At 42.7% G+C, this 26688-nt stretch overlaps 1 protein-coding gene across 20 annotated transcripts in view; it reads right to left on the reverse strand.

Annotated features, from left to right (window-relative positions):
* LOC122557375 (teneurin-3) overlaps window positions 1–26688 on the reverse strand; it is a 2678940-nt gene that overhangs the window by 208705 nt on the left and 2443547 nt on the right. For 13 of the 20 annotated variants that reach the window (XM_043705048.2, XM_043705074.2, XM_043705115.2 and 10 more), the window contains 2 exons: window positions 11471–11569; window positions 1984–2222 (listed from right to left, as the gene is read on the reverse strand). In XM_043705048.2, coding sequence (XP_043560983.1) covers window positions 1984–2222; window positions 11471–11569 — 338 coding nt within the window. The remainder of the gene's footprint in view (window positions 1–1983; window positions 2223–11470; window positions 11570–26688) is intronic. The other 7 variants (XM_043705164.2, XM_043705190.2, XM_043705182.2 and 4 more) reach the window with 1 other exon arrangement.

A 26688-nucleotide genomic window follows, 5' to 3' on the forward strand; every position in this document is an offset into this window, starting at 1 on the left:
GTTCTGTTGTCCTCCATTTGAAAATGTGAGAGTAATAATAATTTATGCCATATTTCTACAAAAAACTGTCAGAGGTTACATGGTGTTCAAAGCAGCAAGTATCAATGTGAAATCACAGCCTCATTAGATGTAATTAATATGACAGTATATTTTGAAGCCCAGGACATCAGCCCTCCCAACGTCCTAGTCAAAATTCAACTCTCAACCAAAGACATCAAAAGGAGTTGAGTTAGTTATCTATCTCAGTACAGATTATAGGATTGGGCGTCCATGTTTGTCCATGCAACTGTACTCTAGAATTATTTTCTCTCATGTTAAATAAATTAAAATTAATTCTTTGCATGTTTCTTTTAACATACTTTTTCACATAAATACGTCCGATCAAAGCCAGTCTTTCAAACATCAGTCAAATCATATGGTAGCAACTTTTTTGTTCACTGATCGGATGTGGGTATTGCTTGCTAGGCCAGCATTTATTGTCCATCTCTAATTGTCTAAGGAGCAGTTAGACCAGGCCAGACCAGGCAAGGACAGGAAACCTCCTTCCGAAAAAGACATTGATGACCCAACTGGGCTGTCATCTTTTAAACAATAATTAACAATGGTTGCAGAGTCACCTTAAGGTTCCCTTTATAATTCCAGATTTTTATTGAATTTAAATTTCACTTTCTGTCATTGTTGGACTTGAATCTATGTCTCCAGAACACTGGCATGCATTAGAAGCCCAGGGACCATTACCATTACACCATCACCTTCCAATATGCCTTTTTCCACTGGACTGCAGGGGAGTGCTTGCAATGAAACAAAATTACTTTTCTACTTCACACATGCACAGATTTTTATTTCACACTCGGGGTGGCAGACTGTCAGCTTTAGTAATCTGTTTCTGGAGATACTTTCCTTTTTAATAACATCTTGTAACTGAACTAAAGCTGGGAATCTGTGTCCTGAGACATCGCATTCTGTTTCCAATAACCAACTGGAATTGAATGTGACCTCCCAGTGGTGGGGTGGGAAAATACAAGACTGGAATATAATATTCCTCTATTCTGACTAATTCCAGATCTGCAATCTACAAGGGCTGGCTATTCCCTAGCCCCCAGCCAAGTAGCCATTCTACATGAGTTGAAATTGGACAGTAAGTGACAGGAGGACATGAATCTGTGGGAATCATTAGTTAAGGCTGACTAGATGCTTGCACATTTACATTGTCCAACGTGCGCAACGACTCAGCAATTTGGACCAAGACCCTTGCCTTGTTTTGCTGAGCCCTAGTTTGAGGCAGAGAGAACAACTGTTGCTAACTGACTGGGAGATTATAAAGACAACATCGTACTATTGACGTACAATGCACATTGCTAAATCTTGTATAGATGGATAGAATTACAAATGCAGGAATATATCCATCATTTCCACTACAAATGGCATTTTTCTTTAAAAATATACAGCAATGACAATAATAAATATGCCTTGATCTGTCCATGACTTATTTATTTTGTATTCACTTTGGGATTTGCACAACAGCTTGAATTTTTTTATGTAAAATTCCAAACTTTTCTGGTTGAGAGGGAGGTAGACTGAAAACCTGGTTTATTCCAGGATCTAACAATAAACTACACAGGTGGGACTTTTCTTGTTTCTGAGCATTTGGTAACTTTTACTTTCTTTTTCAATCCGGGCTGACATACAGCCATCAACTCAGTAAGTGACTGGGTCATGCACTAGACATCTTCAAATATCAACGGAGCTCACAAGGGAAGCCATCAAAATGAAACAATAGTAGAGAACGTTCTCCCCAAAGGGAAAGAAAGCTTCCAGCAGATCACTGATGTCAGACCTTTTGGAAACATCATAACAACTTCTCCAATTTTGTAGTGACCTTTCGATATAAATAATGCCGTAAATCATTCAGAAATCACGTCTGTTTCCACAGAGACAATCGAAAAACACAACCGAACTAATGATGTGGGGTTGAGCACTTACCTACGAAGTAAGACAACAGCACCGCCAGTATGACTGACACACCAACTGCACACAGGGCTGTGCACTTCCAACTGCAGTACTTGGATGATTTTTTGAACTTAAAAGCACTTCTGGAAAGAGTGTTCCTCGGCAGTGGACGTGGAGGTGGCGAGTAGACGGCACTTGAGGCCATGGTGTAACCAGGCGAGGCTGTGCTGAACAACGGCGTCGTTCCTGTTCCGGTTTTGAAGAGGAAATGCCTGGAAAGAAAAAGTGTGGAGAAGGAATATGAGGAAATGCAAGCAAGACATAGAAACCAGCAATGGTGCTCAGCGATAAAGTGCACGGGGTTTCGCACAGGCGAGCGGAGTGTACAAACATGCTAATGTGCACAGGATGGACAAGGCAACTGAAGCTGGCTGAAGGGCTTGGTAATGGCATTAGGATAAAAAAAAAACACTCACTCCAGGTTTCCAGGAGTGTTCACACACAGAGTACTCCACAAGGCATCTCTGACACTGAATGAATGGAAATATTTACCCAACACACATAACATTCTTCCTTAATAAGGAGAGGGTAAGAACAGCAATTCTACTTTACCAGAGAATGATTGCTTTGAGTGCCTTAAGAATCTGTAACCACGTATTTACTTCTACATACACAAAAGTTCCAAATAATTGTTTAACTGCTAAAGAGTTTTTAGAATAATTCTGAGAGACTTCAGTTCAACGTTTTCAACAAAATCAGACACCTGATGAAATTAATTTTCATAAAGGTATTTTGCAAGAATTATTGGCTGTTCATTTGAATGTTTCCAACTATTGCATTGAAGTGTTACAAAGGAAGAGTTCAGTCCTGAGCAAAAACATCTCAATTTGAGACTGAATAGAACAAGCAACACAAAAGGGCTTGATTTTATCTACATCAGGACTCATGTAAATGGCTCTGCACTTTCAGCACTAGGCTCTGTGTCATGTAGCACGGGTGTCCAACTGAGATATGTGTCTTTTTAATCAGACTAAAGTCGAAGGCAAGTTTAGAGATAATGCCAAGTTCCCTCTCATCAGCTTGGGGCAGTCAGGTGCATCTGATGAAAGGGAGGTCAGGTTTTTTTTTACACTGAGCCTCCCAGCAGTGTTAAGTGGTAATCAGTAGTTGAATGTAGACATTTTCTGAGTCAATCTGCTCAGAGACATTATTACACACTCATAGAGCAGATGGGACCAGAAACCTCCTGGCTCAGAGGAGGGACACTACCATTGAGTCACAAGACCCTCTTCACAGTCAAGTATATTTATTTCACTGAACCTATTCAGGCACATGATGACAGCCATCTGAAACCTGGCGTCCTGGCCCAGTTGCAGGAAGATACCACTGCACCACACCAGTCGCTTGTCGGTGAGCATATTGGAGTCCTCTTAAAAGCAGTCACAAGGTAAAGACTGTTTGAGTTTGGGGCACCTCCGTGATGGGAAACGTCCAACACAGAGGCATGCAGGGACAACACACACACACACACACACTCCCTGCTTGCATCTGCTTTCCACACAAACATCTGCTCCACATTATACACTATCTTACCCTACTGCTGTTCTTCATCAGCATTTTTTGTGACAATTAGCGTTTAAAGCAATGAATCCAGTTGAATTTTAACATCAGTGTGTGGTACTATTTGTTTCAAGATTATGTGGGCATATAATTTGACAGTGGGTCAACACGAACAAAGAACATTAGAGACAAGCACCAATTCTTCAGTTCCTGCATCCTTTGCCTCGGAAAATGTAATTCACTCATGAATATACGTTGCTTGCTATTGTGGATATAAATACAGGCCATTGGAAATGAACCAATGTCTTCAAGGTTGGCCCTTATGTGATTGGACACTGCTGAGAGCTCTTCAATTGACCTCTTGGTACCTATGATGTTGGGTGCTGGTCTTGGACTGAGTGGGACAAGGTCAGAAGTCAGACGACACCAGGTTATAGACCATCAGGTTTATTTGAAAACATAAGCTTTTGGATTTTTGTCCCTTCGTTAGGTCACCTCAGTACCTCTGGAAGGGAAATGGGGAGAAAATTCAGAAGTCTGAAGTGCAATGAGACTTGGGAATTCTAGTTCAGCATCTCTCATTGTAAGTTTGCAGGTTGAGTTAATAGTTTGGAAGGCAAATGCAACAATGGTATTTATTTTGAGGGGATTTGAATATAAAAGCAGGAATGTACTTCTGAGGCTCTATAAGACTCTGGTCAGACCACATTTGGAGTACTGTGTGCAGTTTTGGGCCCAATATCTCCAGAAGAATGTACTGGCCATGGAGCGTGTCCAGAGGAGGTTCACGAGAACGGTCCCAGGAATGAAAAGCTTAACATATGAGGAATATTTGAATACTCTGAGTCTACACTCGATGAAGTTTAGAAGGATGAGGAGAGATCTAACTTAAACATACAGAATACCGAATGGCCTGAACAGAATAGATGTTAGGAAGATTTTTTCATTGATAGGAGAGGCTAGGACCTGAGGGCACAGCCTTAGAGTAAAGGGAAGACCTTTTAGAATGGAGAGAAGGAGAAACTTCTTCAGCCAGAGAGTGGTGAATCTATGGAATTCATTGCCGCAGAAGGCTGTGGAGGCCAGGTCATTGAGTATATTTAAGACTGAGCTAGATAGGTTTTTGAATATCAAGGGGATCAAGGGTTACAGGGAGTAAGCAGAAGAATGGGGTTCAGAAACTTATTAGCCATGATTGAATGGCAGAGCAGACTCAAAGGACTGAACGGCTGAATTTCTGCTCCTGTGTGTTATGGTCTTCTCTGTATTCCTTATTCAGTGATCTCAGCTATGAATGTTGGGTAGGATTGAGATGGAACTCAGGTTTGGTGCTCTGAAATCTTCTGCCAGAGTTCACTGCCTTTGACTAAATATATGTGTGGGGAGATACTTAATGACAGAAGGGTGTAAAAATGGGTCACCTACAGGCAGAACAACTTCCCACTCCATTGAACTGAACAGAAGGAAAATTCATGCAGTGTGCAAAAGGGGCAGTTGAAATATTCCAGGGAAGGTAGAGTTTCACCCCCTTGGAAAGGTCATATGAATGGTGTGGAACTACAACCCAACATGAGTTATTAAATCCAGTGGAGGAGAGAAACCAGGGAGAAGGGGAGATTTTCATTTTCCGATGTACATTAGATTCTTTTTGTTGAGATCCAGCAGCTGTCTGAGGTACTGAGGATCCTTCAGAGTTTAAAATGGTTACTGTCAACTGCTGAAGCATCTTGTCAGCTATTTCCAATGGAGCAGCCCATACTTATGGTGAGGACCTGATCTCATCAGGTCATGACTGAATCTGTCACTGAAACATCTTACACCTGAGTGTCAAGTACAGCTAAAACCTGGAACATGAATCAGAGAGACCAGAACTGGGGGAGGGGGCTTGAATCTAGTACTGTGTGACTTTGAGCAGTTTACTTCCTGGCTCCCAATACAGAGGATGGAAAATACTTTCCACACTTTGTAGTTCCGAGCACAGTTCGGGTTATCACACTAAAAAAAACAAAGATGTTGTGGAGAAGGTTTTGTTTGTTCCTGATTCCTCATTCCTGAGGAAGAGCTTGAAACATTGGTTTTCTTGTTCCTCGGATGCTGCCTGACCTGCTGTGCTTTTCCAGCACCACTCTAATCTTGATTCTAATCTCCAGCATCTGCAGTACCCACTTCCGCCTTTTTTGTTCACTCATGGGACATGGATTTTGCAGGCTGGCCCAGCATTCTTTGCCTGTCCCCTGCTGTCTTGGAGAAGGTGGTGGTGAGCTGACTTGTTGAGAAAATGGAAGGCAGTTTTCCAAGATGATAGCAGAACTGAGAGGTTATAATGATTGGGAAAGAGTAAGCAGGCTGGGGGCTCTTTTCTCCAGAATGGAGAAGGCAGACAGGTCATCAGATTGCAGTTTGACAGGGCAAAGGGATAATTTTTACTGGGGACTCAAAAACTAGAGGCTGCAAATATGTAGGTTTTTAAACATGAATTCAGTGTTGCATTGGTTAGAAAATGGCTAGCTGAAATGAATAGCACTGATGCATTTAAAGAAGATGTAGACATGTTGATGAGGGTTTACGGAATAGAAGGATGTGATGACAGGGTGAGAGGCTTGTGTAGAGTATAGACACCTGCACAGACCTAATGGCCTACTTCTGTTCCATAAATTCTGCTTCACCTTCTATTTTTATGTAAAACATCTCCCCAGTGAAGTAACAATGGCTCCTGAAATGAGCTGTTTCATCCTCTTGCTATGCAGGTTGTTGTCAGCAATATCATCTCACTGATGAAAATACCTGTCCAATCTCTCATAAAGAGGTCTTATCATTAACCAGAAACAATTATAATATGGATGCCAGGGCAGTGCCTGGCGATTGTGTGGCTGTTATTCCCATCTCCAAGCTTGTGATGCCATCAAAACAAATCTGCTTAAAAATGATTCATTTATCCTTGTGCAATTTAAAGAGACAGTTTCATGGACAGTGGCAAAGTATGATAGTTATCTCCACTCATGAGTCTGGAGTTCAATTCTTACCTCCATTCTTGTGAACATCACAAACAAAGACATTTATGAGTACCTACACTTTACCCAAACAGACCTTGCTATACATTTCTTTCTCAGATTTTCTAGCTGGGTCCTCTCTGCTCCTAGAATATGCTCTACATGAACCTTCACTAAATGGCCACTTTTTCTTCATCGAGACAAGCCAAATCTACATGAGAGTTTAACCAGAAAGATTTGAGAGATCTGTTGCCCATGAGTGCTGAAACCGATTCCAGTGTATCACAGCAAATGATAAAGTCACCATGGAGCTGTTCTCTCACTAGAGTGACAGCTGGTCGTGGTTTAACCTGATGGTCACCATGCCTCAGGCGAGGGGCAGGATTGAGAAGGTGGGACTTTCATGATAACATCAGCTGGCACAGGAATTGATGTCATGCTGTTGGCATCACAAACCAGCCATCCAGCCAACTGAGCTAACTGCCATGTCCACTTTGATCGCAACCAGCTAAAGCATAACAAACTGGGGTGAGAGAGGGGTCAAGCATACAACTTTCCTGACCCAACGTATGAGATCTACATCGAAGTTCTGACAGATGTTATCGATCTAAGTTTAACAAAATGCGCAAATAGTGATTTAAATGACAAGATACAGCAGAGAAAACAGCACAGAAGAGAACTGTGAAACACGCTTATAACCTCCATGCAGCCAGTACATCACTCAATGCCAGGTTTATTTGATGCCATTTTGTAAATTAAATAATATTCAGGCAGGTCAGTTGCAAATCAAAGGTAACGGGCGAAACAACAAAGAAAAAATTAGCAAAGTGAAGCAATTCCCAAGTGCACTTCTCTTTTTTTTGGAGACATTAATGCAAACAAAGACTACATTCAGGACAGGGAATTGAAAAAGTACAGACAGAAAACGATGCAAGCCGTGACACGAGCTATCAGCAAGGCAAAGATCAAAAATGCTTCGGGGGAAAATCAGGTTGCAATTTTTAACAAATTGTATTCCTTTCTAAGGGATGTAAGCTGGTATATAATCCAATTAAGTTTTACTGCAGCTTCCAATGTAATCAGTCTGTGTCCTTAAAATTACTTTGCCATTATAATGCTAATGTCTGGGCATTTTTAATGAGTAAGCCATCAGTCCCAAAATCACTCGTCTGCTAGCCAGGGAAATGGGATTTTTAGGTAAATACATGGTTCTGGCAAATGAGGGCTCTTTAATGCTTTTGAGACTATTATAAGCTATCGCTACTCACTCCGTTTCGGATCTGCAAGGCTGTATTAACTGGTTGCACTGTGCAAGCTCTGCTTCACCTTTAGGGCTTCATTCTTCCTTGCTCACACCCGCAATTTCTGTTCCAAAACTCCCTTTCTTCCCCTCAAAAGCTTCTTCTTCGATCATGCCTACGGTCAACCCTGCCAGCTCTTCTACCTCATTCAACAAGAGCCAATTTCATTTTTATGGTGCCTATAATGTAGAAAACAAATGTCTACTGCTGCATAGCAGAGACTGAACAAAATGAACTGAAAAGGAAAATCAAAGGAGGAGGGGGTGACCAAGAGGATTTAAAGAGGTTTTTCACGTGGTGGTGGTGGGGGGGGGGGGCAATCAAAATGAGTGTCGTAAATGGTTTACCTGCGCCTGAACTTAACATTTGAAACTGGGGCATTGGGAGGACATTCGGCCCCTCAAGCCCATGATCCATCATGCAATAAGGGCACGGTTGCTCTGATCATAGGTTCAACTCCACTTAGGGCCTGTCCCACCTATACCTGATGATCGTTCATTCCTTTGTTGGTCAAAAATCTAACTCTTCCTTGAATATATTGAATGACTCAGTCTCCTCTACTCTCAGGATAGAGAATTCCAATAACTATTAATCCACACAGAAAAAAAACATATTTGTTTTCTTTCAAAGAGCCTTGTTTTAAACCATAGGAGCAGAAGTAAGTTGATCAGCCTATGGGTCTGCACTGCCATTCAATGCCTGAGCTGATCATTCTCAACTTCACTTCCCTACCTTTTCCCCATAACCCTTGATTCCCCATAACCTCTCTCAGTCTTGAATATACTTAATAACCAAGCCTCTGTGGTAAGTAAATCATCTCTGCCTTAAATGGGAAACTCCCTATTCTGTGATTATGCCTTCTGGTTGTAGCCCTCACATTGTAACCCCAGGTGTGGTCTCACTGACAGCCTGTCCAGCTGTTACAAGACTTTCCTCACAGTATACTCCATATCCCTGGCAATATAGGCCGATGTTGTGTTGTCTTTGCAGTGACTCAGCATCCCTGCAGTTCTGATAGAGCCCAACTGAGTCTGCACCACCCTCCAAAGAGCAGCCCACTCCTCCCCAACCCATAACCTTGCATTTCCCCTGACTAATTCACCTAGCCTGCACATCCATGCACACTACGAGGCAATTTAGCATGGCCAATCCACCAAACCCCCTTATCTTTGGATGTGCTGAACCTGCAAGCCACATGTGTGTGATCTTGCAAACCTGCTGCCATTACCGCTGGCCTGCTATATTTGGAAGTGCACCTTGAGATGTTTTCTACATTTGCGGTGCTACTGAAGTAAAAAGAGTTGCTATTGATTTTGCACACAATGGCATACTGAGAACTATGGGACTATTTTCTGCGAAGGTATATCAGCAATTGACAAAGTAATTGTGTGGTTGGAATAATAAAAACATGGGTCACTTGGTAGTAGTCTCAGGTCTGACTGAAAGTTGAGGGGTCAAACATATTTTGGGGATTTGGTCAATCATCTCAGTTCAGACCATTCCAGTAGCGAGGGACTGCTACATTGTTCCAGTTGCTGCCCCTCACCCAAAACACCAAACTGAGAACTCTTCTGATGGACACAAAGACATAACGGTGGAAAAACAGGAGAATCCTCCATTTATGTCCTATTCCTCGTCAATCTCAGTTTCTGCTCGTGAGATTTCACTGCATCCAAGCCAGTTGTTCAGATACATACAAATAACGACAGACAGCTTCAGTGCTTCGAGCTGTGTTTTGGTCACAAAAGGCACTACCTTTATTTTTTCATTTCAACGTTTCCTATCTAGAGACAGAATCAATGCTGGTGCCATAGCTGGCTGACTACAGAAGGAGAACAAGGCCTGACCAACTGATCAGTCGCCAAGCCTATTGCCCACAGTGGAACTGCAACATACAGGACACGACCATTGCAATATACTCAGAGAGCGCACAACCTGGGATGGCAACAGGAACAATTTGGCACTCCTAAGAAAAGGCAAGGAAATTGAGCAAGGAATTCTGTTTCCTGTCATTATTCAGAAGCTAATGTCATCAGAAGCTCAGTAAGGTGGAGTTCACTCTTATGCAGGATTTGTAAAATAAAATGTCTCTTCAGCAAACTCAGAGCGAACAGTTTGTCTTCCCTGCAGATGTAGAGCACATTCCAGCTGGAACTTCCTCGAGAGTCCAGTGACATCAGGTGACTGCAAGCTACAAGTGGGCAGCTCATTACCCAGGGGCCATCTGTCACCCTGGAACCCCGTGATGGGGCTGGGGGAGAGGAAGAGATTTCAAACCATGAACCCCTGGTTGAAAACACAGGAACAAACTGAAGGGGCTGGATTTTCCACTTCGGAATTGGGAACAAATGCTGACAGAGTGGCAACAAAAAAAAATATGGCGAGGCTGAGAGCCAGATGCAGATACATTCTTGTCTCTGTTGACCTTCCTGAGGATATGGGAAAGGTGAGCTGAAGGAAGTGGGGAACGGGCAGTACAGATTGTTGTTTGCCTTTTTAACCTGACACATTGAAGTCACTGGGAAGCTCGTTAAAAGTGTTCAACTTCCAACTCGCTGGAAGTGTCACTGGGCCTAGCAGCTACAGAGATGCTCTGTAGTGATGGCTAGCGCTAACCTGAGAATAACAGGGACGGCAACAATGCAACAGTTTCTTCTGATGGAAAAGCATGTAGGTTTGGATTCAAAAACAAGGGACTCAGCAGCAATGAGATTTCAATAACTAATGTTTCCCCTGTCCTATCTTAGGCCCCAGGCTGCTTTGAAGATGAAGTTTTTGTTTAAGACATGGATGCTGGCTGCCAATTTGGGGCCGACTTTCCGCGTTCATTCCTGACCCAGCGCCCGTATATTTCTCTGGTGACTGACTGGTCTCTTGGGTCATTCAGACACTGACCCCAAGGAAATCAAACCCCCGTCTTGGCAGGTCAGCTGCAGAGGCCAGGATGGGTCTCAGCTCCCATTTCCCACCTCTGCTGTAACAATCTGGCCAGAGAACTCCAGGTAGACAAGGGAACCAGTGAGCAGATTTCTGAATTTCCTTTTCTCCTGGAAGCTTGCAGTCAACACCTTGTCACAGGGAACATCTCCTGAACTCATCAAGGCTGTGTTCCTTCCAGAATGTTCAGAATTTTAAATTTTGGAGACTAAATTCCACTTGTGTTACATCTAAATGTGACCTCGATGCTCATATTTGCATATGTTGACACCCACTCAAATGGAATAGCTTTTAAATGCTCTAAAATCCCAGGTTCAACTTTACTTTGGATACAAAAGAAATCACAAATTGGAAGGAAAAAATGCAGTTCAGATCCCTGTGTCAACTAATAAACAAAACAGTAAAAACCTCCAGTGGCTTAAACAGGTGAAAGTGCTGTACTGGAGACTAGCTGGTGTGAATGGGAAAATGAGTTGCTGCAAGGCTGTCAGACGAGTGATTTTCCTTTCTTGCTTTTTGACAAAGTTTTGCTAAAATTAGAAATTTAGTTTTATTGTACTGAAGAGAAACCAGAGAAAAGTTCTCTGGCCTTGAAACGTCACACTAACGTCGTCAACAAAAATAAAACAAAACAAAACAAGTTTGGATTAAGAAGTTCCAGTTCATCAATAAACAGGATTCTGTGCTGGCAGCTCACATCACTTTTTGCTTTAGTTTTTCAGAATGACATACCCGTCCCCGTAACTCCCATCATGACACGGTGGAGTAAAAACATCCATCTCTATAAGGTTGTCATGCCCATTCTCAAGAACTGCCTGCTTTGCTAATTTTCTATGTGTAGAAATGAGATATAAAATGTTAAACGAGTCAGGGGAGGCATTGACCATCAGCATTGTAAACAGCAATCAGGGAAGTACACATACATTTAAAAAAGAAACATTCGAATGAGGAGCATTGTACGATTGTGAGGAAAGATGCAACCTTGGTACAAGGAAATATAACAAATCCAACTGCAATAATCAATGTGGTTCAAGACAGCTAGTGCATTTACTTTAAAAAATTATTTTGTGTGACGTCATAAAGAAAAGAAGCCTTTTACATACATGTTTGCATTCAAGTGTCTAGGGCTACAAGTTGTGGTCATTAGTACCACTTAGCAGAGCAACCCATAACTCCTTCCTGATGGAGGGGTGGCGGAGACAGTTTGGTTTTGGGAGGTATTTGTCACGTCTCACTGCTTGCCAAGTAATATCCAGTTATTTATCGTTCCTGTACGGCTCCAGGAAACGAGAGATTATATTTGCAGAACAACCTGCAAAATATGATGTTGCCAGCCAGTTTGCCGTTTCTTAAGACTTCCACCAAAAAAGTATCACCACAAAGCGCACGTTGTGAGACTACACATGTTACAATGGAGCCCAACAGAGATGACAATTCAACACATTTGTTATTTCCATTCATGAAGTGGCCCGGGATGTGCTCCTGAGATAATGTGGTTGGTTTCACTCATCAAAATAAAAGCCATAGTACAATCTAATTAGATCTTATGCATGAAATAGATTTTACTCTCCTCCGCAAGCTGCCTTGTTGCCTGTTTGAAATTTTATGTGTGTGTGGGAAACTCACTAGGAGTAAGGGAAAAGAGGAGGGGTTCTATTAATAATGATTAAAGTGCGATTAGCGTCATCCTGGCACTGTTGGTACATTCCCCAGGGTAGAGGGAAGCCCACATCATGCAGAAAGTGCAGTTGTTCTAACTGTGTGAGCTACTGTCAGGCAAGGGATTGATCAGGGTTGGGGACTCCCTGCTGGCACTTGTACACCATCTGCTTTTAACCTACTTTCCTCTCCCAATCCCTCTGATGAGACTCCTGAACCTGAGCTTCCCAGCCCTCCTGTAGATAGCACACTGCATGTACACTCAGTTGTGGCTGCTGACGCGAAGTATTCCATTCAGACTTCTGCCTGAGCTTAGGACAAAGTCTTGCCTTCAAGTGATTCGCATTGCTTCCTGCTTTAATTACAGTGTGGCAACCATTGGGACTGGTGGCAGACCCTGCCCTACCTTTTAGACAGGTGTTGGGACCAGAGTATTCTGTAAACTTCAACCCCTGTTTTATGTTTCTGTTCTTTTTTACTGGAACACGATAGAATGTACAGCACAGATACAGGCCATTTGACACAATACCTCGACATCAGTGTTAATGCTCCACCCAAACACTTCTTATTTTTATTAGAGTCATAGAGATGTACAGCAGGGAAACAGACCCTTTGGTCCTCATCTCGAGGTAATGTAACTTCTCTTCCTTTGCCCCTTACATGGTTGTTGTAAGTTTGTCAGTAACAATAAAGGTACATTTAAGGCTATGAACTATGTGTCAGACAGCATTAAGAGATGCCATTGCTGACAATGCTAAAATTTGCTAGAACCTGCATGCATACATGTTCGTGACTTCGCTGTTACACCAAATGTTCCATTTAGGGAAATACAGAGCATTTCTTAGCTGATTACTTATGAGCATTGGGGTTACAGTACAGTTAGGAATGCAGAAAGAGCAGGAGGCAATTTAACCCCCAGATCCACACTTAAGTTCTGCCTGCCATTCATTAAGATCAAGGTTGCTCCCAGAGCTAACTCCATCTAACTCAGTTATCACTTTATAACCATTGTATAACAAAAAATCAATCATACATTTAAAATTAACAGTTGGCCTAGCAGCAAATACTATTTGTATATGCAAGCCCAAACCTTCCTTTGTATGAAACTCTATTTTCTAACATCATTTCTGAAAGATCTGGCTTTGCTTGAATATGATAATTCCCTAGTCCTGGACTTCCAAACTTGCAAAAGTTAATCCTCCCTCTATTCCCCTTGCCATCTTGCCAACATCAATTACATCACCCCATCATCTATAAAATTCCAGCAAATAGAACCTGTGTGTTATCTCTCTTCACGGGTTAACTGTTGGAGTCCAGGTATTCTCATAAACCAATGACTGTTTAAGTCCCTCCAAAAAATAAACCGTATCCTCCCGAATGTGCAGTGCGCAGCTCTGCAGGTACTGGTCACCTGGGCGAAAGCATTGCTTCTACTCTTTGTCGTCTGGTTTTCTAGATATAAAGGTCAATATTCCATTGGCTTTTCTGACTATTTACTCTATCTATTCATGACACATTAAAGATCTGTGCATGCAGATCCCCACATGGTCGTTTGGCGATCATGGTTTCTGGTTTTGCACCATTTAGAAAGGACCCTATTATACTGCCTTTGGTTCTAACAGTTTCCAACTGATGAACAGGGTCTCATAAGGGAGTTTTCCTAATGCCTACGAGAAGTCTAAAGAAGATGATATTCACAGACATTCCCTTATCCACCGCTGTAGTCAGCTCTTCAACATTGAGTAATTTCTTGTCAACAAATGTTGGGTAATTTTTTTACATAATTTCCCAATTTCCTTTTCTGTTTGATGGTTTTCTTCCACCTGTTGTGAAACATAACATAGATCTTCATCCTGCCTTCCCTCACCTCCCTGATCCCCAACCACTGCATCCCTTCAAGGGAATCAGACAGATACCTGACAAGAAACAATTTTGCAGGGCTACTGGGAAAGGGTGGGGTGTAGGATCAGCTCATTGGCTCCTGCAGAGAGCCATCATGGACTAGATGGGCCAAAATGCCTACCTCTGTGAGTGCAACCATTTTGTTGTCCTATGATTCTAAAAGGACAAATGTAAAAAAGGCTTTGAAGAACCAGAGAAAGAGTGAAAACTTCAAGGTGGGCTCCTGAAGCAACATGCACAAGTTAAACGAGGCCAAAAGAGAGAGCAGGAGATCTTGAAGTACTCACTGAACAATCGCTACAGATTCTAGGGTAGAAAGAGTCAGATATTACCAAAACTGAAGACTCCCAAAATGAGGATCTGTTCTGGGAAACTGACTTGAGCAAGCATTGTAACAAAATATATTGGGAAATGATAGATAAAATAAAGACATTAAAGTCTCTTTCAATTTAGTTCCTCGGAAAATTAGTTTTAAGCTAATAGGTTTTCAATTAATTTATCACAATTAACCTATATTCTGAGAGTACTGAGATCCTGTATATAGGTTATGATTTATTGTACTGATACATAATTAATCTAACTTTCTACAGGAGTCCAGTGCTCATTGTGCCTTTATTAAAGGAGTTATCGACCATATTAATTTGTTTTTGCTGCTAAAAAACGTCAGTACACGTAAAATGTACACGAATAATAAATTAACCACAGAGGTGTTCCTCAGAGTTGAGGTGATAAATCCCCACTGATGGTGAATATATGGACTCTCAAAGTTTGATAGAGTACCATTTCATAGGCTCGTTAACCAAACTGAAGCCCAAGGGACTAAAGGGGCAGTGGCTGTGTGGAAATGACATTTACTGAGAAAGAAAATGGTGAATCATGGGGAACAGTTTTCAGACTGGAGGAATTTACAGTGATGTCCTTTCGCCGTCAGTATTTGGACCATTGCTGGTTTGGGGACATATTCATGAGGTACTGTTGAGTTGGCAGTGGATAATTTCAACGTGACACAAAACTCAAAAATGCAACAAATAATCAGGTGGATAGTAACAGATATCAGAAGCACTGAAGAGAAATGAGTGAAATCCACAAGACACATGGTTAATGCAATTTCATGCTACAAGTATGTTGCCATATATTATGGTCAGAAGATGGAGAAAAGGCATTATAAACAAAATGCCACAATATTAAAGTGGTGTAAGGAATTCCTAACGGTTCCTGAACTAAGTGATTGTTCAGCCATTCCCGGGACAGTGAAGAGTGCAGTGCTTTGTTATGGATCTGCAGTCACACCTGGATGAGAATGGTAATTTCCTTGCCGAGAGGGAATGAGTGAACCAGATGGGTTTTTACATTATCAATGATTGTTTCACAGAAACCATTACAGAGACGAGCTTCTTAAGTCCAGATGTTATTAATTGAATTTAAACTTCTCCAGCTTTCGTGGAGGGATTCAAACCCATGTGTGGGCATGTTTGTCGGTAACTTTGATTGCTTGTTTGGGGGAATACGAGGGCAGCTCCCTCCCTCCCTGTCTTCTTACCTCCCTCCCTCCTGCCCTCCCTGTCTCACTGCCTCCCTGTTTCACAGCCTCCCTCCCTGTCTCACTGCCTCCCTCCCTCCCTGTCTCACTGCCTCCTTCCCTCCCTGTCTCACTGCCTCCCTCCCTGTCTCACTGCCTCCCTCCCTCCATCTCACTGCCTCCCTCCCTCCGTCTCACTGCCTCCCTCCCTCTTTCTCTCCGTGTCTCACAGCCTCCCTCCCTCCTTCCCTCCCTGTCTCAAAGCCTCCCTGTCTCACTGCCTCCCTCCCTCCGTCTCACTGCCTCCCTCCTGCCCTCCCTGTCTCCCTCCTTGTCTCACTGCCTCCCTCCCTGTCTCACTGCCTCCATCCCTCCTGCCCTCCCTGTCTCACTGCCTCCCTCACTCACTTCCAGTCTCACTGCCTTCCTTCCTCCCTCCCTGTCTCACTGACTCCCTCCTATCTTGTAAAAAGACATCAGCCCCGAATGGCAATCGTTTAATTTTAAGGCAATGGTCCCTTACTGTGATCCTCTGTATCAGAGGAAGTAGTTTCTCTCCATTCAACCAATCACATCCTCCATCATCTTTAAACAGCTCCATTAGGTCACTTATTAATCATTTATTCTCAAAGGAATACATGCCTTGTTAAAATAAGCTGTCCTAATAATTTCACCTCTTTAGCCTTGGGGGTCGTGCTGGAGAATGACAATGCATGTCGCCTCTAAGCCTCGGCATTTTTCCTCAGATGTGAGGTCCAGTTCATGTTCATTACTTGGATCACTTAATGTTGTGAACCCAAACCAAGGGGTAACCAGAACATTTCGTTATTATCGCATTGCTATTGCAGAACCTTGCTATGTGTAAACTGGCTTTCACATTTACTACATTACAATCATGATTACAATGTAACAATATTTCAGTGGCTGGAACATGTGTTGGCACATCCTGAGATTGTGAAACATATTATAAAAATTCATTCATACAGAAAGAAAGGCTTGCATTTAATCTTATTTATGGCTTCTGGAGTATGTATGAATTAGGAGCAGAAGGAGGCGACTGAGACCTTCAAGCCTACTCCCCTCCTCACGAAGATTATGGCTGTTCTCTTTGCAATGTGAATTCCACAACCCCACTTCACCCTGGTAAGTTTTCATCCACCTGCTCAACACGATTTCCTCTACCTGCTCCCTGAAAATATTCAATGGCTCTCTGCTTCCACCACCTTCTGAGGCAGAGTGTTGCGAAACCGCACAAAACATTCCCCTCAGCTCCACCCGAAAAGGGCGACCCTTTAATTTAAAGTTGTGCCTCCTAGTTCTGGACTCACCCACATGAGGAAACATCCCTTCCACATGCAGCTTCTCCATACTGTTCGGAATCTTAGACACTTACATCGAGTCACCCCTCACTCTTCTGAACTCCTGTGGGAACAAACCCCTTCTCCCTGACCTGTCCCTTACAGACGACCCACTTATTCCAAGTATCAATCCTGTCAACCTCTTCTGCACGGCCTCCTGTGCATTTCTATCCCTGCCCAAATAAGGGGACCAAAACTGCACATTGATTTCTAAATGCAGTCACGCCAATGCGTATAACTCAAGTATTACAGCCTCACTTTTATGTTCATTCTTCTTGTTAAAAAAAAGCATTCCACAAAGCCTTCATAATTACCTCCTGTACTTGTATACAACCCTCTATGACATATGCGTGAAAACACCTAAATCCCGCTGCACCTCAGAATTCTGCAGTCTTTCTCTATTTAAGTTATACTCTGCCTTTATATTCTTCTTGCCAAAGTAAACATTTTCCCATTTTCCAACATTATATTCCACCTGCCTGAGCCCTGCCCATTCTCTTAACCCATTCACATCAGTCCTCATCCTCCTTACAACAAAGTTCCCGACAGCATAGACACAATTGATTTGAGGCCAAGCTGTCTATGATTCCCTTGCTTATCCTTTTCTTGCGGTGGCCTTGCCCTTTCCTCAAGCAAACCGTGCATCGAAGAAAGGAGTTAGCTATACTTCCGCACAAAAAAGACTATAATTTCTTCACTGTGGCATACTTTTGATGCATGTGCCAAATTATGAAGCACCTTTTGAATGAAGGTGCTTTTCCTGAATATGTAAAACAGTAGGATTAAGTGAATCAGCGTCATCATTTTTTCTCCTTATTTCATTGCATAGAGATGGGGGCGGTTGTACAAGAGGAGAATCACCTGAAAGTGTCAAGTCAGTGATTATAATTATACAAATTAAGAGCAATTCTGCAGGGCTATCAAGAGAGCTTGGTGTGTACATGTCATACAGTGTGGTAATTCCATCCTCAAGCACATCAAATTCTGGATAGCTGCTTTTGAAATTGGAACAGTCAGGTTACACAATGCAGGAGAAGAAAGAGGGGAGGTGAGGGTGCTTTCATGCTCCGAGTTACATGCCCATAGTCGGGCTCTCACATTCCCATAGGTTGGAAAGAGGTAGATCAGCTTGCATTCAGCTATCCACACAGCCTTTGCTAGAATTGGACAAGTGTTGACAGATAGCAGGTGCAGAGAGGGCCAGCATATTCCATGTTGCCCTCTTTAAGAGGTGAATCCAACAAAAGAGAGAGAGCCACTTGACTGATGTAAAGATTGTGACCCCATGTCTGTATTCCAGCAGAGATGTTCAGAAAGTCAGGGAGCAAAGATGGGGAGGAGAGAAAATGGAAATGTCTGTGCAACAAGGAAACTCAACGTTTTAAGATCTTGATTAAATAACCTCAGACACCAAATACATCTTGGTGCATGAGAAAAATTGGAAGTCCTTCGTTTCACTGCAGTTATATCAGTTGCGGCTGACAACAGTTAACAGGAGTGCAACAAGAGCTGTCACACAAAAACCAATTATCTTCCTTCATTGATCTCAACAGGAACTGAAGCTTCCATCAGTGAAAGCCAGAGGCTCTATCTAATGATGAGACATGTTACGTACACTGAGGATACTACCAGGGCAAACATCTTATAAGTCATGCAGCAACAAACTGCGAGTTGTCAACTCTCTATGATACTCTGCATACAGGAGTCTCATTTGTGGGACAAGGGGAAAAAAAAAGTTGAGTATTTGCGAAGGTTTAATGTCTTGTCTTTGGAGAATGGAAATATACTGGATCTGGGATAACATACGTCATGTTACTTAATAAGACAGGAGCCCATGGTGTTGGGGGCTATATATTAGAGATTGGCTAACTAACAGAATGCAGGAGAAGAAAGAGGGGAGGTGAGGGAGTTTTCATGCTCCGAGTTACCTTGGGATAAGGTAAGCAATTTCAGAATGGTAACCTGTAACTCGTGGGGTGCCACAGGATTCACAACTGGATCTACAATTATTTACAACATAAATTAATAACTTTGATAAGGAAAATGAATGTACTATAACCAAGTACGTGAATGGCACAAAAATGGGTGGGAAGGCAAATGGTGAGGCTGATTCAAAGACTCTACAGAGGGATATAAACAGTTTTAAATGAGTGGGCAAAAACTTGGCAGATGAAACAGAATGTGGAAAAAATGTGAGCTTATGTACTTTGGCCTTAAGACTCGAGGACCTGAATATTATTTCATTGAATAACGCCACTTCATAGAGATAGCAGGAAGTTGTCATGTAAAAGCAAGCAAACAGATTTAGCAGGAAACAGGGAAGACAAATGGAATGGAGTAATAAACAGGGAAAGTTTTGCTAAAGCTATGGAAATAGCCAGAACACACAGAATCCCTCGTGTGGAAGTAGGCCATTCGACCCACCGACGTTCTGAACAGCATTCCACCCAGACCCACCCTCCTACCCTATCCCTGTAACTCTGCATATTCCAAGGCTAATCCACATAATTTAAATATTCTTGGACACTATGGGCAATTTTGCGTGACCAATCCACCTAGCGAGCACATCCTTGGACTGTGGGAGGAAACCTAAGCACCTGGACGAAATCTCCCCCCAGATACAGGGAGAATGTGCAAACTGCACACAGACAATCAGCCGAGGATGGAACCAAACCAGGTCCCTGGCACTGTGAGAGGCGGAGTGCTAACCACTGCTAACTGCCTGTGCCACCACCTATGAACAATTTTGGGCCCTTACTGAAAGAAAGGTATATCAGCATTGGAGGCATCCAAAGAAGCTCGCAAAGTTGATCCTGGATGTGGAGGGATTGTCTTATGAGGAGAAGTTGAGATAGTTCAGCCAGAACTCATTGGAGTTCGTAAGACTGGGAGGAAACCTTTTAGAATCTTACATTTTTCAAAAAAGGTAAGAACGAAAAAGTTGTTTTGCCTTGTCGGACAGTCCAGGCCAGAGGGCATAATCTCAGAGTAAAGGGTCATGCCCAGCTAGGATAGAAACCATCTCTCAGATGGTAATAAATCCATAGAATTCTTCATCAGAGGAGACTGTCAAGGCTGGATCATTAAATACATTCAAGACTGAGACGGATAGATTTTTAATCATAGAACATAGAACAATACAGCACAGAACAGGCCCTTCGGCCCACGATGTTGTGCCGAACATTTGTCCTAGCTGAAACACCTATCCATGTACCTATCCAATTGCCGCTTAAAGATCACCAATAATTCTGACTCTGCTACTCCCACAGGCAGCGCATTCCATGCCCCCACCACTCTCTGGGTAAAGAACCTACCCCTGACATCCCCCCTATACCTTCCACCCTTAACCTTAAATTTATGTCCCCTTGTAACACTCTGTTGTACCGGGGGAACAAGTCTCTGACTGTCTACTCTATCTATTCCCCTGATTATCTTATAAGCCTCTATCAAGTCACCCCTCATCCTTCGCCGTTCCAATGAGAAAAGGCCGAGCACTCTCAACCTATCCTCGTACGACCTATTCTCCATTCCAGGCAACATCCTGGTAAATCTCCTCTGCACCCTCTCCAAAGCTTCCACATCTTTTCTAAAATGAGGCGACCAGAACTGCACACAGTACTCAAAATGTGGCCTTACCAAGGTCCTGTACAGCTGCAACATCACCTCACGACTCTTGAATTCAATCCGTCTGCTAATGAATGCTAATACACCATAGGCCTTCTTACAAGCTCTATCCACCTGAGTGGCAACTTTCAAAGATCTATGAACATAGACCCCAAGATCCCTCTGCTCCTCCACCTTACTAAGAACCCTACCGTTAACCCTGTATTCCACATTCTTATTTGTCCTTCCAAAATGGACAACCTTACACTTGACAGGGTTGAACTCCATCTGCCACTCCTCAGCCCATCTCTGCATCATATCTAAGTCCCTTTGCAGCCGACAACAGCCCTCCTCACTATCCACAACTCCACCAATCTTCGTATCATCTGCAAATTTACTGACCCACCCTTTGACTCCCTCTTCCAAGTCATTAATTAAAATTACAAACAGCAGAGGACCCAGAACTGATCCCTGCGGAACTCCACTTGTAACTGGGCTCCAGGCTGAATATTTACCATCTACCACCACTCTCTGACTTCAACCGGTTAGCCAGTTCTCTATCCAACTGGCCAAACTTCCCACTATCCTATGCCTCCTGACTTTCCGCATAAGCCTACCATGGGGAGCCTTACTAAAATCCATGTACACCACATTCACTGCTCTACCCTCATCCACATGCTTGGTCACCTCCTCAAAGAAGTCAATAAGACTTGTAAGGCAAGACCTACCCCTCACAAATCTGTGCTGGCTGTCCCTAATCAAGCAGTGTCTTTCCAGATACTCATAAATCCTAACCCTCAGTACTCTTTCCATTACTTTGCCATCCACCGAAGTAAGACTAACTGGCCTGTAATTCCCAGGGTTATCCCTATTCCCTTTTTTGAACAGGGGCACAACATTCGCCACTCTCCAGTCCCCTAGTACCAACCCCGTTGACAGTGAAGACGAAAAGATCATTGCCAATGGTTCTGCAATTTCCTCTCTTGCTTCCAACATAATCCTAGAATATATCCCATCAGGCCCGGGGGACTTGTCTATCCTCACGTTTTTCAAAATGCCCAACACATCTTCTTTCCTAACAATTATCTCCTCTAGTTTACCAGTCCGTTTCATACTCTCCTCTTCAACAATACAGTCCCTCTCATTTTAAATACTGAAGAAAAGTACTCATTCAAGACCTCTCCTATCTCTTCCGACTCAATACACAGTCTCCCACTATTGTCCTTGATCGGACCTACCCTCGTTCTTGTCATTCTCATGTTTTTCACATATGCATAAAAGGCCTTGGAGTTATCCTTGATCCGACCCGCCAAAGATTTTTCATGCCCTCTCTTAGCTCTCCTAATCCCTTTCTTCAGCTCCCTCCTGGCTATCCTGTATCCCTCCAAGGCTCTGTCTGAATCTTGTTATCTCAACCTTATGAAAGCCTCCTTCTTCCTCCTTACAAGACATTCAACCTCCCTCGTCAACCAAGGTTCCCTCACACGATCATCTCTTTCCTGCCTGACAGGTACATACATATCAAGGACACGTCATATCTGTTCCTTGAAAAAGTTCCACATTTCAACGACATCCTTCCCTGACAGCCTGTGCTCCCAATTTATGCTCCTCAGATCCTGACTTGCAGCATTGTATTTACCCTTCCCCCAATTGTAAAACCTGCCCTGTTGCACGCACCTATCTCTCTCCATAACCAAGGTGGAAGTCACAGAATTGTGGTCACCATCACCAAAATGCTCACCCACTAACAAGCCCATCACTTGTCCCGGTTTGTTACCAAGTACCAAATCCAATATGGCCTCCCCTCTGGTCGAACAATCTACATACTGAGTTAGAAAAGCTTCCTGGACACACTGCACAAACACCGCCCCGTCCAATCTACTTGATCTAAACAGCTTCCAATCAATATTTGGGAAGTTGAAATCGCCCATAACTACTACCCTGTGGCTTCTGCACCTTTCCAAAATCTGTTTCCCAATCTGTTTCTCCACATCTCTGCTGCTATTGGGGGGCCTATAGTAAACACCCAACAAGGTGACTGCTCCTTTCCTATTTCTGACTTCAGCCCATACTACCTCCAAAGGCAGATCCCCCTCGAACTGCCTTTCTGCAGCCGTTATACCATTTCTAATTAGCAATGCCATCCCCCCCCTCCTTTTTTACCACCACCCTTAATCTTACTGAAACATCTGTAACCAGGAACCTCCAACAACAATTCCTGTCCCTTTTATATCCATGTTTCCGTGATGGCCACAACATCATAATCATGAAAGGAACTGTGGGTTATGGGGAAAAGTGGAGTTCAGAATGATGATATCAGCCATGATCTACTTAAATGGAGGAGCTGACTCAAATGGGCCAAATAGCCTAAGGCTCTGACATCTCAATTTTATAAAAAGGGATGTATTGCTTTGTCCTTACTGAAGGGATGGGATATCTTCGATGAGGGCCAAAGGGCTTTCTCTCAGAACTGACATTTTTATAAACATTAATTCAGGGGACATGGGCTTCACTGTTTGACATTACAATGCCCATTCTTAACTGCCTTTGAGAAGGCAGAGGTCCGGCTTGAATCACCCTAATCCATTTGACGTTGGTCCACCTCGAATGTTGTTAGGGAGGGAATGTTAAGATTTTGACCCAGTTGCAGTGAAGGAACAACAATACATTTCCAAGTCAAGATGGTTAGTAGCCTGGAGAAGAACTTGCAAAGTGATAGTGTTCCCACGTACTAACTGCTCTTGTCCTTCTAGATACTAGATGTGCATGGTCCGGTGTTCAGAGATGTTGCTGAAGGAAACATAGTGAATGTCTACAGTGTATCTTTCTAGAGACACTCCTGTTACTGAGCGTTGGTGATAGAGGGAATTAACATTTGTGGATATGGTGCAAATCAAATGAGCTGCTTCCTCCTGGATGGTTTCATGTTCCTTGAATGTCAATGGAGCAGCACTCATCCAGGTAAGTGGGGAATAACCTATCACACTGCTGACTTGTGTCTTGTGATGGTGGACAGGTTTCATGGAGAGGTGAATTATTTGCTGCAGAATTCCTAGCTTCAGACCTGCTCTTGTAGCCACCTGCTCTCCTTGGCTTATATTCATTTCAGTGGTGACGAGTGGAATCCTTACCTTCACTTGTGTTTAGTTCCATGCTCAACCATTCCTTCCCCAAATTTGTGGTAAAGTTCAGATTTTACTAAGAAATTCCTCACTTTCCCTCAACTGTGCCCTATGTAACCTTAAGGTCAAAAGAGCAACTTTCAACATTTCTTGATCTCAGACCAAATTGTCTCCACCTCAACTATACAGTCGATTTGGTGTCAAACTTTGGATGGACTGTAACAAGTCATTCCGACTGTGAATCAAACTTTTATCATGGTAAAGAAGGATTTGTAGTCAAGAGTTATCCTGGTAGTGAACAAAAATACCTGATGAACTCTGTATGTCTCAGGTCCCTCATATTGCTCAACACATAATGAATCTAGCATCTGGCAATTAAAAAAATCAAGAAAATGAAGATAGTTTCCTTTTTACAAACCACCAGAAGTCAATCTATTGCAATTGTTTAATGCAAAATAAGGTACATTTAAGTTAAAAAATGATAGCGTATAGAATAAGTAAGAGTACTGTCAAAATAAGTTTGAACCTTAACTCAGATCAATGCATCAGCTGAGAAATCTCAATAATAAGTTCCTAAACATGAAAATCAATGATAATTAAGGCTATCTCACAAAAAACACCACAGTCAACCATCCAAAGCTGTGATTAAAACTGCTGGAGTCATGTATGAAATCATCATCAATGCAAGAATACTGTATTACAATTACTTGCAAACAGCAGGTCAGTTGCCCTGTGGAGACAAACTCAACAAGTACGACAAAAATATTGTGGTCAAATAATTTCTCATTTCAAACTGTAGTCAGTGCCAAATCACTGGCCTGTCAAGATCATCAAAGTGAAGGGATGTAGAAACCTCTGAACTTAGGCTGATGTAGAAGTTGGAATGATGAGTAAGAATGAACAGAAAAATTGACAAATTTGTTACTAAAAGAGATTCACAAAATTGCACTTTGCTCCTTCCCAGCAGGTATTGGTTGAAAGGGCAGGGTAAGATATTGTACTCAGAATGAGGCAACACTGCGTTCACTGCCCATCTTTAGTTGTCCTTCAAAGCAGGTGGTGAGAAGTAGTTTATCTGAGTACTTGCCCAGGGCTGCGATGTATTGATGCACTGATGGGAAAAGACAAGGGTCTGTCTGTGGGCGACCCATGATGAATTCAGAACACGGCATGCTGTCAGGAGGAAATAGCAACTGGAGGGAAAATAATTATAGACAGACAGCGAGACAGGAATCCAGAAGATGAGTCAATACTAACTCCACTTGGGCACTTCTTAGTGCTAAAAGAAAAACATTCTATCATTTATATAGCACATCCTATGGCCTCAAATAATCGCAAAGCATTTTACTACAAACAAAGAATGTTTTCAAGCATTGTTTTTATTGTATTGTTGGAAATGTGGTGGCCCATGTGCATGCAACAGTGTTCCAAGAATAATGGAGCAATGAACAAATCATCTGCATTGGTGATGATGGATCAATATCAGCTTCTGCATTGGGAGAACCTGCATTCACACAGCACCTTTAATGTTGCAAAGCATCCAATGTTGCTCCATTACAACATTACTCAACTAAATTTGACGGCAAGTCATATAAAAAAACTGCTAGAACGGGGATAGGCGATATGGAAACACAGAAAAGAGGAGAAGGCTGTTTGGTCCTTTGAGCCTGCTCCACCACGAATCTAACTCAGTACCCTGTTCTTACTTTCTCCCAATTATTTGATCATTTTAGCCTGAAGGACTACATCTAACTCCTCCTTGAAAATATTCAATGCTTTGCTCTCAACTGTTTTCTATGGTAAGGAGTTCCACAGGCTCACACCACTGCCTGGGTCCTAAATGGCCTACCCTGTAACCTTCGACTGTGACCCCTGCTTCTGGACTCTCTGGTCATTGGGAACATCCTTCCTGCATTTACCCTGTCCAGTCCTGTTAGATTTTTATAATGAATAGATGTACAAAAGGGCAGAATTGCAGGAGTGCAGAGGTCTCAAAGAGTTTTTGGTCTGGTGGTGGTTAAGGAAACAAAGGGTTAGTGATGCCATGGAGGGAATATGACCAGGTGGGTGAGAATTTTCACATTTGAAAAGCTGAGGAATCGTGACAGGCATAAAAGGAGGACAACTCTGTGTGTAGGGGAAGCAGTGGTTAATGTCACTGAATGAGTAATCTGGACCCCATGTGTTAATTCTACTATGCAGATGGTCAAATTTGAACTCAATACCTATTTGGTCCAATGGTGAGCATGTAGTCACTGTTAATTGTCCTAAAACCCTATCTGGTTTGCTCATATCTTTTAGGGAAGGAAGTTTCAGACCAGGTACTCACCTGGTCTGAATTACATGTGACTCCAGACCCACAGCAACAGCTCTAGGATGATTGGGGATGTACAAACAATGTTGGTCCAGCCAACAATGGCAGCTTCTTGAATACTTTTAAGATAGAGTTTTATGGGTGATTGACTAATAAGGGAGCTGAAGCGTATTGGACGTAGACACAAAAGTAGAATTGAGATCACAATCAGATCAGATTTGATCTTATCAACTTGCAAAGCAGGGTTGAGAGGCCAGCTGGACTATTCCTGGGCTATCATTCATATACTTATTTGCTCATGGCAACAAATAAGGGTTCACAGACGGGTAAAAACAAGGACTGCAGATGCTGGAAACCAGAGTCTAGATTAGAGTGGTGCTGGAAAAGCATAGCAGGTCAGCCAGCATCTGAGGAGCAGGAAAATCGATGTTTCGGGCAAAAGCCCTTCATCAGGAATAGAGGCAGAGTGCCTG

This window comes from Chiloscyllium plagiosum, unplaced genomic scaffold, assembly GCF_037043375.1.
Source record: "Chiloscyllium plagiosum isolate Xiang-an unplaced genomic scaffold, Cpla_swu_hap1 HiC_scaffold_2, whole genome shotgun sequence".
Taxonomy (NCBI): Eukaryota; Metazoa; Chordata; class Chondrichthyes; order Orectolobiformes; family Hemiscylliidae; genus Chiloscyllium; species Chiloscyllium plagiosum.